Here is a 20917-nt window from a genome sequence, read left to right on the forward strand (position 1 = left end):
TCTCGTTATCATTTATTTAGTATATTCTACAAAATGACAGCTAGAATCTGATTGGTTGCTATAGGCAACATCTCCACTTTTTCAAACCTGCCGTTTAGTAAATATACCCCTTGGTGTTTCCAATGTCCCATGCTGACTTGCCTATGTCAGCTATAAGTTCAGTTATTGCCCTTTTGGTCAGCTCAATTATTTTTGACATGGATATCTGTTCTTGATTGCCTTATGCTTATACAGCTTCCCTGGGGGTCATATTAATAGAATCTGAGTCTATCTAAGTGTCACATCATTTTCTGATTATTTATTTTGTTCTTTGCGTTTATTTTGAGGCACATCACCAAATGTTAATTAACCGTGATAACCCATCTATATGTATCCTGAGGGGAGTGGGAGTGATTTCATGTTTGTCTAGAAGTAGTTACAGCTCTGGATTTTCGGTAAAACTGTCTTTTATGGGAAGTAGGCTTTTTCAAAATGAAAAGCTGGTGTCCTATGTGGTATCTGCCATTTGGGGCTAAGATCAGTTAAATGAAGATAAACTTCAAAAAGTGAAAATAAAAATGCATGGCTTTTTATAGACTGTCTACATGACACAGCGATAGATTAGGATAACACAGAAAATCTGTCAGTCTGAAATATGACAGCAAGAAGGCAAAAGGGAATAACTTTAGCATCCATGCATCCTAATGAAGGGTGTTGCCTTTCTATGTCAAGAAGTACAGAAAGTGTTTCTGTCCTATTTTGCAGTCCTCTGTTAGCTCAGTCAGACGGCTGTTTGTGGCAGCTCTTTGGTACTAGAGTCTTCGCCTATCTCATTCGGCCATCCTTCAACATATTTGGATGTATAAGCATTCTTATACCTTCACCTTCTTTTTACTACAGGAATGACATATTTTGCTCCCAGCAGCCATTGTATTGCATCAAGGTCATCAGAATTATTCTTTTTTCCATACCAGTTGGCTATAAAGTCCATAGATTCATATCTCTTACAATCTTCAGTTGAGCTGCCACTGTGCACTGTCTATTTCCTATTCTAACTCTGCAGGGTCATTGTACAAGCCCAGCAGCCCCTCTAACCAGTGTGTGCTCTAATGTGCAGCCCAAAACTATTTCTTGCTTTTCAGTTTAGTCACTCAGTGCCAGTCTGACATCACTTCCTCAGGTGCTGCAGGCAGGATTGCTTTAAGGAAGCCAAAATCATAATATGAAACAAAACTACTACATCGTAATCTGTCCGATCACTGTAAATGGTCTGTCAGCCATTGCCAGCTGGGGGAGGGGTCCGGTCCACCGCAGAACACATTTCTGAATAGTTACAGTGCCACAAATTAACCAGCTATATGCAGCACGAAATTAGCTGTTCACATTCTTGCTCCCAAACTGCCTGACTATCAAGTTATTTAGTAATATTGTTGGGTTGACATTAGTGTGAAGTTATTTAAGTATATTTGACATGAGGATTATGGTAACGCACCAACATAAAACCATTGTTTTTCCTAGGGCTCCTCTGTTCCTCTTGTTGCCCTGTCCATAAAAACAGGGAAACAGGAGCTTGCGTGGGAGGACCAATCAAAAACTGCAAGAGATTATTATTGGCCCTCCCACTCACACACCCTCCACTGCCTATTTAAGATTGATGAACTAAATTAAACCAGCAGAGGAAAAATGACTGCATGTAGCAGCCTCCATATCTCTGGCTAGGGAACAGTGCACCTTAGTAAAATATTTTATGTAGGTAGTAGTGTAGATTAAAAAAAAAAAAAGATAAAATCATGAATTCCATGTGTTTTATTGTTATACAGCTCTTATCTTATGCTTTACCGGTTAGGCATACATAATATATCCTTGGTCTAGATTTTAAACATTTGATGGTTTAATATTCTGTTTTATATTGTATTTCAAGTATATGGGCGTAGACACAGGGACATGGGATGCGTCAGACAGCAACATTGCATATTAGTAGATAGTGCCCAAGCTTGTGTGTTAGGAACATTCCATTATTGAATTATTATTATGTTCAACAATGTGTGTGCAAATTGTTTCAATATTATCCATTGGTTAGTGATGTGTGAAATCAATTCAGTGTACAAATATAAACACTATATTTAATATTTCTTGAAAAATAATAATTGTATAGTTAACTACAATAATTGTAGTTACTTATTACTACTTTACTCAATTCAAGAATTTGAAAGGTAGAATCCATGCATGGAAGTTTTTAACATCTTCACAAAGCATGCTTAGTAGTAGTGTGAAATGATTGTAATTTTCCACAGAATATTTGTGATATATTACATACTTTAAATGTCATCTAAGGTTCAGCCTTTTCTCTTAACCAGTTATTGCCTGATTATTTCATATTTGATAATGCAAAATGAGGCCAGAGGTAACTTTATTATTCAATTGTGATTACGTATGCCATGTCTGTCCATTTTATAGTTCCTAGGCTGAAACTTTTGGCTGCTAGCTCTCTTGCTTAATACTGGAATATTATGGCCAATTTAAGAGGCAAAAATATTTCCATGGGCAAATCAACTGCTGAGACTGTCTATGGAGATTAGGGGCTGTAGGCCACAAAGAATCGACTGCTTTCTTTAGATTGCGCCATCTTTTTCGTCCTAATCTAACGAGTGTCAGGTTTATAGGACACATTCATGCAGGTGATTACATGATGTAACTCTGGATTGCTTAAGCGTTGTTCCAACAATCACATGATTTGTAACAGTTGCTACCTATCTTGTTGATTCCAATGCCGATTTGAAATGATTCTGATTCCCCCGGCACAGCTTAACGATTAAATCAAACAATGTGTACAGAAATGCCGTTTGCCCCAGCTCTCTCCCGAGCTCAATTGGCATCCCTCAATGCCGACGTTACCCCCAGAAGAATTGAAACACACGGTTAAGTTGCTCAAGAACTCATCAGTTGCAGGACCTGATGGCTTTCCGACCGTGTACTATAAAAAGTTTCTCTCACCCTTCACGCCCCTCCTGCTAGACCTTTTCAATTCTTTCCTTTGAGGCAAGAAGTTTGATGGAGCCACTACCAGAACGGATTTGGTGGTTATACCTAAGGTGGAACCCATTCTTATGCTCCAGTTACCGACCCATCTTGCTCCTTAATGTAAACATCAAACTCTTTGATGAACTACTAGCAAATAAACTTACATGGTCATACTGACCTTGGTACACCCAGTCCAAGTCGGGTTCATACCTAGCACACCCGCAAGGTAATAGACCTAATCCACATTGTCAACAAAACATCCAACTCCGCCCTGGCCCTCGATGCTGAGAAGGCGTGCAACTGAGTTGCCTGCCCCTTCGTGTGCCATATCCTCTAGGTGTATCTCAGCACTCTACCATAACCCCACGGCGTCCATCCTCGCTAACAGTTGCACGTCACCCCTACCTTTTAAAGGAATTGTTATTGTGCTACCCAATACATTTCTTGGGTTGGTAGAATAGCAGTGGTTAAAATGAACTTGCTCCCAAGACTACTCTACGTTCTCCAAACCCTTCCAATCAGTGTCCCCTCCACAATTCTCAAGTTCCCCCTTTATAGACGCTCATTAGACAGGTGTTTATGCCTTCCCTGCCTCCATAAATATTACATGGCCGTACACCTTACACAGGCGGTACTGACTCCCACACCCATACCAGACTTTGGGTGAACATTGAAGGTTACCTTCTATACCTGCATTCCCCCTACTCTTTGCTCTGGATTGACCCCAAATATTGACCCCCTTCCTCCCAACTCTCTCCAACTCTACGATTCATGCTGTTGATCTGGAACTTTTACATCTGAGCTTTTGACCTGATAACAGACCGTCCTCGCATGTCCCCTCTCTGGAACAACCCCAAGTTCGCTCCAGGAATGGACCCTAGCACATTCAAAAACTGGACATCTCATAAAATTTAATTATTTTATGACATAGTACTTTCAATCCTCTTCCCAGAGTTCTTTGGCCTCCAGGATTGCTTTGGGATCCCATCTTTGACCTTCTACCAGTATATCCAGATTCCCCACGTCTATCATGACAAAATAAAACGCAGGAACCTTCATCTCCCCTCCATGCTGGAGTCCTTCTGTCTTGGCAGGTCCCCCTCTATTGGCCTGATCTCAGTGTTTTATTGGCTTTTTATTAAACACAACTATCTCGCCAAGGAAAGAAATGAGCTTAGATGGGAGGAAGTCAAGGGTGAGGTCCTGTGCCCGGAGGAGTGGACCCGAATCCGTGAAACTTGCTGAAAGCATCCAACTTAAAAAATACTCATACAAACTCCTTTTCATTTGGTGCCTGGTGCCCATGAGATTTACCCCAATGCTTCTACCTCAGGCTGAAGAGGGGCTGTGGGGAGGAGGGCGTCCTGTCCCGCATGTGGTGGACTTGCCACAAAATAGTACACTTTTGGAACAAGGTCCGCCACCTGATTGAATGCAGCACTCATCTCTGACTCCAAGATATAATTTCCTATCCCTGTCTCCCAGGCACAGTCCCCGATACACCAAAACACGCAAAAATTAAATTTGCACATTCTCATGGTAGCGAGATGCCTAATCGCTCTAAATTAGGGGATAAAAACTACCCTCCCACATCCAACCACTCTGAAATTTTGGCAAACCCATAAAATAAAACACATTACCAGTATTATTCATAATCCCCATCTCCAGTTCTCTTCCACCCGGAACCCATGAACTTCCTACTATGTTGATAGCCCGTAATACAAGCCTAACCTATAGCCCATTATACACATTCTGGTTCCCATCCCCCTATTTTCCTATACAAACCCCCACCTTCCCCCTTCCCCTCACATGTCCTCAAACCGCCCAAAGCCCCTCCTGTCCTCTTGGGACCCTCCTTCAGGTGACCACAAGTTTGTATATTGTATAATTGCCATTGGTCCCAAATGAACCCTGTGCCCCTCTCCCCTACCTCGCTTCTCTTTCTGAACCCCTTCCCCCCCACTACTCCTTTTGATATGCAAAAATTCAATGAATACATTTTCACACAAAAAAACAATTCTAAAGGGGGGAAAAAAAAAATTCAAATAAACAAATCTTTACCATGACATGACTTATTTTAACAAGGAATTAAAGGTTTATGAATTGGTTTTCCCAGAATCTGCCTATTGCACCAATTTTGTTAATCGGTCTACTTACCATGGCAGATCCACTCATCTCTATCCATAACATATTGGCTATACATGTTTTGCTTATTGTGTTCCTGAGAAAATTGCACCGATGTAAGCATGTTTCTGTTCTTGATGTTCCATTGTTTTGGTTTACAGAGGAATAGTAGTACAACATTATTATTATTTTTTTATCGCACCATTTTCTTATCAGGGATTTGCAGCGGCTATTAAAATACATAAACTATTCCGAATTTCACAATTATATATGCAAATTATACAACACACTGCTCAGGGATGAGCTACAAATCACACTGCCCTACTGCCAGTGTGAAGGTTTTTTGCATTGCTTGAATTTTTTCCAAACACCAGGCGACTGCAAACTTGCCTCCACTTTCCCATGTCACACAACATTTACAATTGGAAAAATTAGGAACAAACAACAACACAACCTGTCCCAGACCATGTTTTATCCATTCATATTGCCACCTTTTTCTACTTGTTTCTGTTTTTACTACCAACAATGGGGAATGTACGTAGGTGACTTCCACATGAACAATTCTCCTTTTATCCCTGCATGTGTTTTTGAAAATAGACGGACTTAGAGTTAAGAGTGAATGCCAGATTTGTACCCGAAAAGTCTATTTTGTGCTGCAGGGTTAAAAGTGTAAAATTAGAGTTGTGAGTGTGGCCTAGCCCATCTTTAACATAGTGTGATAATAAAGCTGGCAAGTATGTGTGTGGAGCATATGCAGCATTTGCATCCAGGAAAAGTTTGTATTTGCACCCCTTGCAGCGCAACATTGTTTGCTCCTAGGCAAAACTTGCACCTAAATTAAAAAGGCTCTTTAATGTGTGACATCACTAAGGGGTGGGGTTAAATCATTCCAATGAAATTATTCTTTAACCAGATTACTTGAATTGAGAGCTGATTTCAGGGATGTTCTGTGCATGGTGCATGAAATCACATTCATGTAGTCAAAAGAGCTTAAGATCTACGCTGTGACTGTGAAGTGACTTATCAGAGAGCATTGCACACAGTTGTCACTCCCTATATATGCACACAGACCTTTATTGTAGGCCAGATCAAAACTGTACGGACTGGTTTAGAAAGTAGTGAAAAAAATACCAATCTGCCTTTCTAGAATTTGAAGTTTGGTACATAGCATTTGCATGAGTTTTATAATTATTCCAGCAATAATGAATCTTGCATCATGTGTACGTATCTTCTTATGATGACATCAGGGGTGGGTGTGTCCACCGTAAAGCTTGTGAACACGATATTTGCACCAGTGCAGCTTAGCAAACAGGCACAGTCTTAACAGCACACAGATGGCATTGTTGAAATCACGCACCTAACAATTCCTGCATGCCAGGCCCAAGAGACAGGTAACACTCTGCAGTCACCACATTTATAGAACTAATTCGCTCATTAGTATATAAACATGACTTCAATTTAAGTTGTTCCCCTGCACTTAATGACATTACCTATCAATGTTTTTTTTTTATTATTATTTCATTGTACAGCTTGTCGAAATGTGTTCATGCTTATTATGACGTTCAAAATTTTTTCTTTATTTCTGATATCTACTGATTACAGACATTTTTTTGCTTTGTTTTTTATCTTATTTTAGAATTTATTACCAATTTTAACTTCATATTTGGGGATTACGCTTTTTTTTATTTGTCTGCTATATATCATGTAAATTTCGCAAATAATTCCCTTTGTGTACTATGTAATTCATGTTCATTTTATATTTTATTAATATCCTGCTGATTTTTCCACTTGTATAATGTTTGTCTTTTTTTTTTTTACTGTTGTATTAATTATCCTATTAATTGCCTGTTAACCACTTTCTGGATACTTTCCAGATTATATCCTGCTTAACTCTTGTTGCTTTCACATTAAAAGTGTGCTGATTCTCATCGATACATTGATATCCTACTGATCCTCCATTAAGATTGTGCTGTTTGTGATGTGTTTTTTGTTTTATTTTTTAATTTGGCTTTTTGTTTTCCTTGTTTTTTCCATCCAGATCCCCCCACTACCCCCCTACCACCCACAACAACCTCCACTACCACCACAACTACCACACCCTCCACCATCCCAGGTATGGTAACGTCATTACATGTGTGTGTGTCACTTCCCTGCATGAATTTTGGGTTGAGGTCAATTGACCAAAATTCTTTCATGACAATGTGGCTGAGCACTTTCATATCACTATGGCAGTCCCATGGTTTCTATCATCCCGAATTTCCAGTATTTCATTCCCTTACAAAATTCGATTTCCAACCCTGATCGGTCCACATGTTGCGAATTTGTCAGCCAATTTTAGCCAATGTAGATCAACTTGGCCAAATATGTGACCTTCAACGACTGACCATTGTTCTTGAGGGACAAATAGTCAAAGCAACAAGTTATGGGCCAAATAAACGACCATGTTGGTTTGTCAAACTAGAATGCCGGTATTGATGGGTGGGCGAGGGGTTTGTTGTTTCAGGGAGGGGTGACAAAATATAACAGCCCTTTACAGATCAAATACACATGGATGTAGCAAGACAATACACATAAGAGGTAAGACTTGTCTGCTACTTTGATATCCTATCATCATGGCCCAAGCCATTAGTGTGCCTGTTTAAGCCGCAGTAGCCAGCAAAGGTAAGTGTAGACATGGGACCAAATGTACAAAACTGGGCATAATTACAAACATTGGGAAATACGGTTCCTGCACATTTTGGACAAATTTCGAAACCAAACCGAAGACCGTTTTATGGTCCGCTTCCAGTTAGAAAGACCTGGAACTGAAGAGTCCAATGATGTGGGCATCTATATAATTGTAAGGTGATCCTTTTTTTATACATCTCTCTAGTAGTAGATTAGTAGGCTGTCAGGTAAGGTAGGGCAAATAAAAAAAAGTTCTGCAACAGTTATTCTAATACATCATTTTACTTTCAAAGTACACAACGTACAGGTTTCTTTGGTGTGTGTGTGTGTGTGTGTGTGTGTGTATATGTGTGTGTGTGTATATATGTGTATATATGTGTGTATGTGTATATGTATATGTATGTATATATATGTATGTATGTATATGTATGTGTATATGTGTATATATATGTATATATATATATATATATATATATATATATATATATATATATATATATATATATATATATATGTGTATATGTATGTATATATATATATCCACCACATTAACTACTACAGGATACGTGAGTACTCACGCTACGGAGTTTTTTTTTGTTTGTTTTTTTATATATTTTTTTTATTTTTAATCTTTTCAACATTTCTATTGACTTTTATATCAACATACACTGTTTTTTCGAGATTATCTTGTCTATCATCTTTAATGAATTCATAGTTATGACTTAATGGTGGTTATACCATTATGAATATATCTCATTTTTAGAATAAACAATAATTGAGTACACCCTTTTATATTCTCCTTGATTTATGGTCATTTTTTGAATGCATTGTGTGGCGCCAGAGATAAATATAAGACACTCTATGGAATATAATCTCAGTAGTTTGGATATTAGCTACTAATCTCTAGCATCGCAACGTATGACATCTATGGTGAATATGTTGTAATGTAAGGCAGCCCCTATTGCACTCATAAGGAAAGCGCTTCTTTTTTCTACTATACTGTATATGTATGTATATATACATTGTTATTTTTTGCATAAATGCATTAGAACTCCCAGTGTTCCAGGTAAAGATCACCCCCAATGTGATTAACAAGGACAAGCTGTAGAGGCTACATAATATGTATGATGGTAGTGCAACAGGGCAATCTGTACAACAATAAGGTGGAAATAGTCTATCCCTGAAGAAGCCTCTTGCAGAAAGCTTTCACATTATGCCTTTATCGCCAGGTACCATGCGGACCATGTGACCTTCTTGCAGCAGCTGAATGCCCAGTGTCTAGTGCTTTCATCACGTTTAGTTTCTATTATCCACCTCAATTTCATTTCTCCTGCACAGCACTGGCTTTTTGATGACTAAAGCATCAACTTTTTATATTTATTTTTTAAATGTCAATTTATGATATATTCAATGCAACATTTCTTATAAAATTTTTCTCTAGTTTAGTGCACTTTATTTATGCATTTTAGCGTTTAACCTTCATGATGCAATTCAGAAATTATACCACTTGGTTTACAGTGTACATGTATTAGTGGCAGTATTTGATTGACAGACATCAGCGAGGCTTGCTAATTTTTTCTTTCTATAATTTTGCATTTCAATCCATTTGAGTCTTTAATTAATCATGTGCATTTGATATTCATTTATCATCGTGCATGCATATATTAATTACCATTGTGGTACTTTTCGTATTATTTGCATTAATTACAGTAATTTGAGGTGACATTGACAGTTTTGTTTATTTTCAGGCTGAGCTGGTTTTAGGCGATTTCACAATTTGAGTATTTTCACAATAGATGCTAAGTTTTTACTGTAACGTTTTACGACTGTATTTGGAAAAAATATTTGTTTCAATAAGTGTATATTTTTCAGTAATGGTCTTAAAATTATGGTCTGTTTCCTTCTGTTTTAAATTACAGTGAAACTTACCAGTGCTAAAACATTTTTTTTGGGGGGGTGGTGTAACATAAACTTAAATATTTTTAAAGACCAATCTATTGCCAGTTATTTTAGTTTGCCCAATCATCTGATGCCACGCCAGTGTTCTCCCCAGCACCTATTTCCCAGGTGTTTTTACTTGCTATCCGGCTCTTGGAGCCCAGCAGAGCCCTATTATAATAGAATAAACCATTGTTTCTCCTGTTAGAACAGGCACTATATGAGCACTACAGCCAGCAGTGTGTGTGTGTGTGTTAGACCACTGACCGCCAGGCTGACCAGTCCCTGACCAGTGTGGGCAATAACCTCCAAACTTTTTCAATACTATTGCAAAGTATTACACTATCCTCACCCGGCTACATTTTAATGCCACCCAAATGTTTTGGGGAGAACACTGCACACGTACTATATATATCTTGAACAATGCAGGAATCCTCTTTCTGTCATTTTTTGTCTTGGCCACTTGCAATGATAATAGGCACAATTATAAGCCTGTCGTAGGAGAATTGTGATTATAGGTATGTGCCAGTTTCAGTGGTGGTTGGGGGTTAGAATTTGGGGGAAACAATGTAAGAGATACAGGATGCTCATCTACATATTTTTATTTTGTTTTCAACCTGGTTTTACAGAAGAGTAGTTTCAATTGTATTCTGGGATGACTAACTACTAGGATTAATCATTTTGTATCTATAATTTTATCACGTTCTTTCTTTCTGTAGATTAGAGAAAACAAAAATCTTCAAAGCATGTTTTTAATAGCTCATGCAAAATTAATAGTATTTGAACACTAATTTTATTTATTGAATTGAATACCCATGTAGTATTTTAATTATATTATTCTGATAACGCTTGTGTTTACTTTGTTGCTTTTGTGCTAAGCTTTAGAATTTTAGACGTGTAGTTGTAGTTCCCGATGCTTAGACCAAGCTCCAAGTGACGCTACATGTGTGAGAGCACATTAAACCGGTCTCTCTGTTAGGTACTTGGCTGAGTGGCCTTATACTATGGAGGTCAGTTAGTGTGAATAGCTGATAGCTGCACACACTGTCAGATTAGTCACTGTGCAACCTCCGGATTGGTGATGGTTTTAAACATACACTTAAAGTGGTTTGTGTATAGTTTGGTCTAAAACTTCCACATTTCTGGGTGTACAGCTTTCATCACAGGCATGAGTAATTTGTGCAAACTATTAAAAAAAAAAATTGAAAAGGACTGATCATCATAATAAACTATATATATATATATATATATATATATATATATAACAAAAACAATACTTTTTCTGAATAAATAATATATATATATATATATATATATGTGTCTTTTTGGGTGACCAAATTAGAGAGATACAGTTGCCCAGTGCCTAAGTTGAGTGACCAGACCACCATTTTCACATAGGGGCTGGTTAGTACGGTCACATTTTCATAATGTGGTTCACTGGATTTTGCAACAGATCTGATTTACATCCGATTGATCCATGGCAGCAATCCTGATCAACATTGGCGCTTTTGACCTCACAAACTGGGTGATATGGGACTAAGCTACACTGACAATATTGATAATCCATATCTTTGCATGCCTTGGTAGAATAAAACGTGTCGCACACATGCAGATTTCATAAGTCACTTTTGAATAGTCTGGGACACTGTTCTTCCAGATCAAAATCTGATTGGCTGAGCTCAGATTTGACTTGGCAAAGGGCAAAAATGATGATCTGTATTTGCTTTTAGTTTTTCATTTGTAACGATCATCAGGCAACAACACTAATCTTTAAATAAAGTTCCCAGTTCCAATGGACAGTTGATACTTTCATTGTTGAACACTGCTGCAGTGATTGTTTGCTTTTAGAGGTATACACGACACAAACAGTTAACAGTTTTTTTGACAACTGTACCAATCCAACCCTAATAGTCTCCTCTCACCAGCACGATTGGTACAAATCACATGGACAAATGGAGGATAGATCCTGAGGTTTCAGCTGATATTTTATTTCGCCCATTTAATAAGAGAATTGAATAGGTATCTATCAACATTAAGGTGGTAGAAAACCTGATAAAGGTGGATTTACCCCCAAATGTTATTACTATGATTTGTTAAAGTGGTAAATAACCCCATGGCAGGAAACCAGTTTTTTCAAGCCGGAGCTCACAATACAGTCCCGGTTCCCTAGAGTCTACAGACAAGGACAATATACAACATTATCTTTATTACACAATATCAAGACACAGTGCAATACTGTAATATACTATGTACAATATCCTGTTAACAATAGGCAGACTCTGAACATTGCAGCTTCATGACTATGTTTTGAGATCCAACTTCTATATATATGGACTTCCTCCAAAACCACCTCCCAACAGCTTGTCAGAATTACTGGTAACCCACCTGTAACAATGAAATCTGGAGACAAGGTTACACTGTATCACATAAATGACACACATGGCAGCACTGTAACATACATACACATAATACTCCTGATCCCCACGCATGAAGAATAGCCCTGCACTTGTGTATGGAAATGTCCCTTCCATATATATTATGACATTTCAGCAGGACATTGGCTTACAGAGTACATCACAGTTACATAAGGACACATTTACAATCGCAGATTACGCTGAACCCCAAGTAATGGGACATTATTCCCTTCCCTGTGCCCAAGGGTTCTGGGGAACATCAAAAGGGCGATAAGTACCAGTTCTTTAGCCTGTAATTTGTGAGAAACTGAGTAAAGTGAAAGGAACACCTCGTTTCCTCTTACCCCATAACTGCAACCAACATTTGCCTCTGCTGTAGATTCTGCTGCCTCATTTAGCAATGAACAATAAAGTACAAAATAACACATCAATGAAGTTTAATTTTTAGTTGTATAAGGTCAGTGCATTTCCTGGCTCAAGCCCACTCGTTGTCGGATAAACTCTACAATTATCTTATCTGATAATCCACACACATGTGACACCATCGCTATTTGTCTCCACATCTGAACATGGGACCATAGTAGTCTCATTCAGAACCCCTCATCTATGACTGCCAAAAGAACGTGTAGCTCTTAATCAGACTAAACACTAACATCCCTAATCACTTTTTTTTTTTTTTTTTAACTCTTCAGGGGAGCAGGCCCCAATACTGTAATACAATCGCTGCATGTTCCGTGTACAAAAATAGCTTGGTTTGTATTTTTATTTTTTTTGTAATTATTACATACCTTTTCCCTAGTCTTATCAGTCTGCTGTAAGCCTGTATCTTTGCGCTAACCATTTTAAATTTGATACAGTGACTGGTTTACACCTTTTTAATATGACATTTGCTTCCTACTAAAAATGGATTTATGCCAAAGTGAAGGTGCCCTTTACTTTAAATAAAATAATTTTGGCAACTAATCACTGGATAGAATGATTGGAGAAAACATGATTGGCTGATGGGCATAATGTTCTTGTTTTGGTTTTGTTGTGCTTCCTATTCCAAGTGCATCAACTTCATGTATATATTTCTTTGGCCACAAAACCTATTGGGCTGGATTACAGAGTTTTAATTTTGTGTATCATTTCCAAATGTTTTATCTCAGTTGGCAATTGAATGTTAAATCCTTTCTTGCTAATAATGCTACTATCACAGTGTTAGTGAGTTGAAGGTAACAGGACAAAAGCAGCATTAATGAGGGGAAAAAGAGGTGAATTCTTTTCTCTCTCACAGTTTGAGGATAGAAATCAGTCCTGTGTATAATTCTATTGTGCTTGTGTCTTTTCAAACCTGAATGAAAGCAATTCCTTCAAGATGCTTTCCTCGATATCCTACTTTATCTTACTGCGCTGCCTATATTTGTTTTTCTCACCCATTGAACGTCATTTATATTTTTCTATTGATACATGTTCTCTATGTAAACATCAATCAAAAATTGTATAAAACGCCATTAAAGAAAAAAAAAACTTAACTTACTGGAGGGTACATCCATAACTAGACTCCTTACCTAACACACCACAGTTATGCCAATTGCACCAATGGAAGTGAATAAAAGCCATACAAAACTATTACATTGTGAATAAGACCTCTTGAGGCAATGCGTGTACTGTAGCTGATATGATTTTTTTTCCTTGTAATCCTAATAAAAGGAAACCTTTCTAAAGATTAAATAGTTCTTTTGTGCAATTGTTGTTCAAAAATCTCTAATTTAGTAACTGAAATGAATTAGAATTGTCCTCTACTACAGGACACTCCTGTTTGCACAGTTACAATACACTGTTGTTTACATATCTCATGCAGGGTTAACTGGTTTATTTTTGCTGGTGCCTATAGTGCACTGTAATTTCTTGTGGGCACATTTTGCTTAATTAAAAGGCATTTTCAAATGTGACCAGTGTTTCTAAGTCTCTGGTCTGTGGGCACGCACTAAATTGCTGTGTGTACTTCCTTTTAACCCTGGAAATGCATAACGAGGCTTAGGCTTGTGGTCACGATAAATGGTGCCACATGGAAATGGATACCCGCTTGTCAAGTTCATATGTTTTTACAAATACATCTCTTGCAGACTTGTAATTTTATAGAAATATATTTAAAAAAAAATCTACATAAAGGTGGCAGATAATTACTGTAATAGGACATAAGACACTGTTCTGTAAACCAGCTTGTCTAAATCCTTTATGTAACTATTGTGTATGTAAAAATGTTTTCTTCTCAGTTTCACTTTATGCTACTGTAGCATGATGCTGATCTTTTTTTAAGATAAAATGTACCCATATTCAACACAATGGAGGCATCCATTGTTTAACTGAATCAATTTTCATGAGTATGCATCTTATTCACTAGTAACCAGTGACCTCAGTGGGCCATGAGACACTTTGCAGATTTAATGCACTTATAGAGCATTTACATTGCATATATGTGAACATAGCTTATGCTTCAGTAATGTCTGTGGATAGATAGCATGCTCATCAACATTGGTTTATCTGCCAAATGGCTTTCTATAGTTGAAATGCTTAGCTTATGCATGTAAATCAAAGCAAAAAATATGTTAATTTTAATGCAATAGAATATTTTATATTATATCTGCTATAATGGAGACCTTCATCCCCTTTGTATCCAGAGGAACCTATAACAAATGACCTTATAATATCTTGTTTGCTTCTCTGCCATGGAGGAGTGTAGCCAGTGCCTTTCTATATTATTCAGAAGGACAGTAAATAAATGTAGTCTCCTCTATAGTTGTATCACTACCCCTAGTTCCTTTGGTCCTAGAAGGTTGTTCCCCTTTCAGGACTGAAGGTAAGTGTGAGGTGTCTCCTTTTTGTATGACTGTCACGTTCTCCCTTGTCTTACTGATTCAATGCTGTGTGAGATTCATTATTGCTCGTGTATTATCTGTTCCCTTTATTTTGTCCCATTTTTCCCTTTTTTTGCATGCTGTTCCTTCCGTTTCTTCCCTTCCTCCTCCTCATCCTGTGTATAGACGCAAGTGCAACGACAGAGCCTGCGGTTCACGGTTGGTATCAGCTTTCTGTTCTCTATTTAAAGATGCCAACAAGCCAGACCGTTGATGTAAAGGGATGTTTTTAACTATCCAAACACTAGGGGAAGTCAAATTCCTAATTCCCTTTCTGTATGTTGGAGGACTAATTTCTGTTGAGCTTTAATCAGTTTGTTTTATAGTTCTTCGCATTAAGAGATTCAGCACATCCCTCTTTCTTGGAGTAGATCCCTTCACAGAGACAGGCTTGGCTTGTTGCTCCGTTTTGTGTGTCTCGTCCATATTTTGGTCCTTTCCTGAGACCGGAGCATGAAATGCATGATTGCACTAGGGGTGTCTGCAATGGTGGGTTCGGAAATGGGCGTGGTCTGATGCCGGGTCATTAAGGATTTGTTGAGAATTGCTTTTCTAATGCATTTATTTTCATGTGAAAGTGCACTCATGTAAACAAAGGCAGGTTTAATGTAGGTTTATGTGTTTTTTATGCTGATTTTTTTTCTCACTTTGCATGAGAGGTCTGCAGTTTACCTGCACTAAAATACTGCAGTTGACCGCACTGGTGGGAACACTCCAATTGACTTATGGAATGTATTTTCATGTAGAAAAATTGCATGAAGTTCAGTTAAAGTGTGAGTGAGCCATTGAAGCTAATACTTTTCTGGTGATGGGTCTGTGTGAGTCTTAAGGAAATCTGGAATAGAAAGTTTTAGAGAGATGTTTCTTAAAGTTTGTCCTCGGGGACCACTAACAGTTTTCTATATCTCCTAGAGCACAGGTGTATGTAAAGATCTGCATGTTGTTTCACTTGTGATTCTCCAAGGAGACCTGGAAAACATACACTGTTAGTGGTCCCTGAGGATCGGATTTGAGAAGCATTGATTTAGAACTCTTCATTGAAATATTCTGGAGCAGTTTTTAAAACCAATGGGACCTAGAAAAGATGATAAAAGTGATCACAAAGGGAAATTATTGCGTTTATCATAATGCACCAAGCAAGATGCCAGCTTTTTTGGAGGTTCATATAATTTCACTGGATAATGGGTGCATCAGGTGTTCTGTGTGCATAAGGGGCTAATTGCAGTTATGCTCCAGAGTGGTGGAGTTAAGGAAAAACATGAAGGCATTTCCCACTGTGCATGGGTGGTACTAAGCTTTGACACTGTACACATGGCAATGTCCTTTAACCCTGGCTAGAAGGTGACATTAACATTTCTTTCCAATGGGCTGACGTTTGGACATCACTAGATATGCATGGGATATCATACATTGAAAACTAAACAATGAATTATATGATAGAAAAGTCACATATCTGATTGTTGAAATGAACAGTGACTTTGTCAATTTGGGACTTATATATGGGTGCCTCTTGTGCCACCTGTCACTTCATTTATCACTGTGTATCCATCTGTGTGCCACCTAGACCAGCCTGTGTTCCCCCATCCATGCGGTCAGCTTTCTCTGCCACCCACAGCCTGGAATGACGGGTGTGGGGAGTTAACTTGACATTTTTATATGGGCGTCTCCTAAAAATAATAATAAATGTATGTTAAATGTCTAATATGCACTCATGTCTAATTTGCCCTCATATATGTGTCAGATTCACTCCACATGAGCACCGCTGCATTCACCATGGGATGAATGCACCTTAGACGGAAATTCATACTGCTAATAAATACCGTGCAAACACTTTTTTTTTTGTTTTTTTTGCAAAAGCTGACAACACGAAAAATAAGAGGGGTGCTCTTGAGTCAGAACTTGCAAAAGTGTCTTTGCCAATGTTCTTTTTATCATAAAGATTAATAAATCTCAATGGTTACAACCATCCAGCCACACTCAGCCTTAAGCTATGTTTAGTGGATGGAAACCGCATGAAAACAATAATACTTTAGACTTTTTTTTTTTCTCCCATGAGTTTTGTGTATGCAATTTTTAATGCTGCATTAGCACCTGATCGTTAAATTCACAAGTTCCTTCCCCTGCTGAGCGTCCTGGGTGCTGTTCCATGCAGAGGTTTTTTCTAAGGTTTTGTGGTTCTCATAGCCCTGGCTGGTTGACATTGTGGTGAGGAGGTGTGAGCAGGAAGACCAATAATAAGCCACAGTCAAACCACCTCTCTGAATACTCAAATAACATTTAGAAGTTAAGTAGCAATGCAACTTTAAGTTAACCTCTGCCCTTTGTTTTGCTTTCTTTTTGGGTGGGGGGTTTTGTTTATTTTTTTGCTACTTCACTTATGGGGTTTAACGCATGACAAGTGCATGTAGATTATTTTCTTATGTTTTTCATTCATTGCCTATATGTTCCATATCACAAAAAACACAAGCTGCTGCATTAAGATTATGTAATGCCAATAACATTCTGCAGTGCAACATGAGGCATGTCCAATTTGATTTAACCTGAAACAAGTTAAACTTTGTTGTATAAAAGATATTGTCCTGACCTACAAAGCCTTCTGGCTGCACGCTGTGCTCCTGATGGGTCTACCCACCACACATCAATGTTCAGACCTACTCTCCATTCTCAGGAGACGCCTCTGCACCAGTGGATCCCAAGCTTTCTCAGTTCGAGGTACCTTTAGGGTCTCCATAATTTTTTTCAAGGCACCCATAAGCCAAATTAATTACCAAGTAGTTCCCTGCCTTGCTAACCACCAGCCCTGTCTGTGGCACCCCTGTGAGATAGCTGAAGCACCCCAGGGAGCCACAGCACACAGTTTGGGAACCACTGCTCTGCACACTAGAAGTGTGTCTTAGGAGTATATTTACTAAACTGTGGGTTTGAAAAAGTGGAGATGTTGCCTATAGCAACCAATCAGATTCTAGTTATCATTTATTTAGTACATTCTACAAAATGACAGCTAGAATCTGATTGGTTGCTATAGGCAACATCTCCACTTTTTCAAACCCGCAGTTTAGTAAATATACCCCTTAGTCTGTGAAGAGGTGGAAAAATCTGAAGAAGCGTACTATGCAAATGTGTACATCCAACCAGAAGCTCTAATTTCATTAAACAAAATTGCATTTCTTCTAAAATTTTGATTACTTTAGCCTTGATTATGGCTGAAAATGGGAGGTGGGAGGGGACGTCAGGGCAGATTTGATTACAGGTGTCACAGTTGTTGCTGCTTCACCAAACTGCAACAAAAAGGAGCCACGTGACTCCCATTAAAAGTACGTTAGGAGTCCTGAAGACCACCACAAATGAGAAAAAAAAAGTATTTTTGCGGAGTGGAAATGGCTGTGTGCCCCTTCTCACAGAAAGGAACACCGATACAAATGTTCCTTCTGCACCACTTTAAAATGATAATTATTGAAATGAGGTAAAGTTCATCCGCAAAATTTGACACACTAGCGTTCCATGTGCCTATTCTGTATTGCCCTGCAAGCCTTTGTGTTTTGGCAGGAAGCTAGACACATGTATACAAACATAGCGCATTGAGGCACATCTGATTTTGCACCGGATGTATATGATCTCCATTGTGTCTGATCTGTTTCATAGAGCATGTTATTGCATTCCATTGCAACTAGCATGAAGGTAAATATTTTTTGTTATATGTTAATATATATATATATATATATATATATATATATATATATATATATATATATATATATATATATATATATATATATATATATATATATATTTATATAGTTTTAGAACCTGTTAAATTCTTTAGATTCCATCTGTAACATGTTGGGTCTCACCTGTGCAGTAGAACCTTCCTCTGTCTAATTCTCAGCAGTGTTCACATTCTCCAGCAGCTCACCACCTTCATCTAATTAGAATGTCTGAGGTTTGGAGACATGTTTTCCATGTATACATTGTGACATTCTGTCTGTATACATTAATTTCCAGATAAAGTGAGTCTGCGGAGAAGTTTAATCAGTTGGAATTTATCAGCACTCCTCTTGTATAAATGATACACACACTGACAGTTTGCATTACTCCTCCTCCCAAGCTGGAGAGGATTTATTATTATTGCTTTGCAAGCGTTGGCTTTAATCAGGATTCTTCACATGAATAACATGAGGCTGCAAATGCCTGACCTCCTTCACACTCACACACATTGTGTGTCTTGCTCTCATTCACTTCATTTTGCTTCACCATTTCTGTCCCTTACACTTGCCCCCCCCCCCTTTTCCTTTCCACTATATTTTTCTCTTGTTAACCCTTTCACTTTCCATGTTCTCTCTTTTTGTTGTATTTTCATTCTAAAGCTTATATTCTTTTTTTTTTTTTTTTCCTCTCTCCTACATCACTCTACTTTCTAAGCATTTGCTTTTCTCCTGATTCTGCAACACTTTTAGGTTCTCTTCTATTATTACCTTTGTCTCTCTTCCTGCTTTTATGCCTGTTTTTATTACCAATGGTTTGCATGGTGCTTAACCCTAGTATGTATGTATTCTAGCCCGAGTTTTCTAGTGATCTGCTTGTGCCTGTAATATACTTTTCAACCTGAACTGAGACAAACTTGCAGATAAAAACATATCTTGTTTGGGAAGTTCTTGGCTGGCCTGCACTATATTCTACATTATTCTTCCTTTTTACTGTCTTCTGCGTCATGTGCTATATACTACTTTGTCATGCTGGGTGCTATGTCCTGAGCTTTGTTTTGTCCTGCTGTGCAGACTGGTCCGGCTCTTGCTCCCGTTTAACTTCTGCTTCATTCACCATGCACCGTGCCCTCAATCATTGTCCTTATGTCCTCTTTCTTCCTTGAGCTTTTTGCATATTGTCCACCTTTCCTCATACTGTCCTGAAGCTCTTGTACTGCTTTATGCTTTGCACACTGTCCACCTTTCCTTATACTTTGTCCTGGAGCCCTTTTACCAGGGCCTGACTAAGGGTTCTGACCACCCGCCCTAGGCTAATACACCTGTAGCCCCCCCCCCCCCCCCCAATGTATATGCTTATGGAAATATTCCTGAATATGAATGTTCAGGAGTATTCTCCAGCATTCAAATTTAGACAGATTGTGCCGCTGTTTCTTACCTGTTGTTGCTCGTCAGTCTTGCTTGTTCTTGCAGCTTTGTTGTCTTCTCACTGGCTTCTGGAGAGTTGGGGTCCTGTTTTGAAAATGCAAAATTTGTATTATAATGCAAAATGTTAAGAAACACTGAATGATTAGGCCCTTTAGTTAAAACAAGATACTCCATTATGGCCAGATAAAATTACCCAATTGTACAGACATATATATAAGTAATATGTGAACATTTTGTGGTCAATCAAGTACAAACCTCCACCAGTCCCATCTCTCTAGTATTTCGTATTCTAGTGATCACTGAAACCACAGAGAGCATCCATATAACAGCTACACAATAAAGAGATCATGCCCCCCAAAGCTGCTCTATTCCTTAAATACCTCCTCAGTCATTCCTTACCTCCCACCCTGCCTCCTCACCTCCCTCTGCAGCTATTTTCCTCACCCCCCCTGCAGCCATTGCCCCCCATGCAGCAATTTTCCTTTCCTCCCACCCTGCATCCACACCCCCTACAGCTGCTTTTCTCACCTGCCCCCCCCCCTGCAGCTGCTTTTCTCACCTGCCCCCCCCCCTGCAGCTGCTTTTCTCACCTGCCCCCCCCTGCAGCTGCTTTTCTCACCTGCCCCCCCCTGCAGCTGATTTTCTCACCTCCCCCCCCCCCCCCTGCAGCTGATTTGCTCACCTCCCCCCCCCCCCCCTCAGCTGATTTGCTTACCTTCCCCCCCCCCTGCAGCTGATTTTCTCA

At 38.6% G+C, this 20917-nt stretch overlaps 1 protein-coding gene across 5 annotated transcripts in view; it reads left to right on the top strand.

Annotated features, from left to right (window-relative positions):
- CADM1 (cell adhesion molecule 1) overlaps positions 1-20917 on the top strand; it is a 181377-nt gene that overhangs the window by 145108 nt on the left and 15352 nt on the right. For 2 of the 5 annotated variants that reach the window (XM_075190678.1, XM_075190674.1), the window contains 2 exons: positions 7163-7237; positions 15170-15202. The exons of 1 other annotated variant lie outside the window; for it this stretch is intronic. In XM_075190678.1, the coding sequence (XP_075046779.1) occupies positions 7163-7237; positions 15170-15202 (108 nt within the window). The remainder of the gene's footprint in view (positions 1-7162; positions 7238-15169; positions 15203-20917) is intronic. 2 more of the 5 variants (XM_075190675.1, XM_075190676.1) reach the window with 2 other exon arrangements.

The sequence above is a fragment of the Mixophyes fleayi genome, chromosome 11 (assembly GCF_038048845.1).
Source record: "Mixophyes fleayi isolate aMixFle1 chromosome 11, aMixFle1.hap1, whole genome shotgun sequence".
In the NCBI taxonomy this organism is placed as follows: Eukaryota; Metazoa; Chordata; class Amphibia; order Anura; family Limnodynastidae; genus Mixophyes; species Mixophyes fleayi.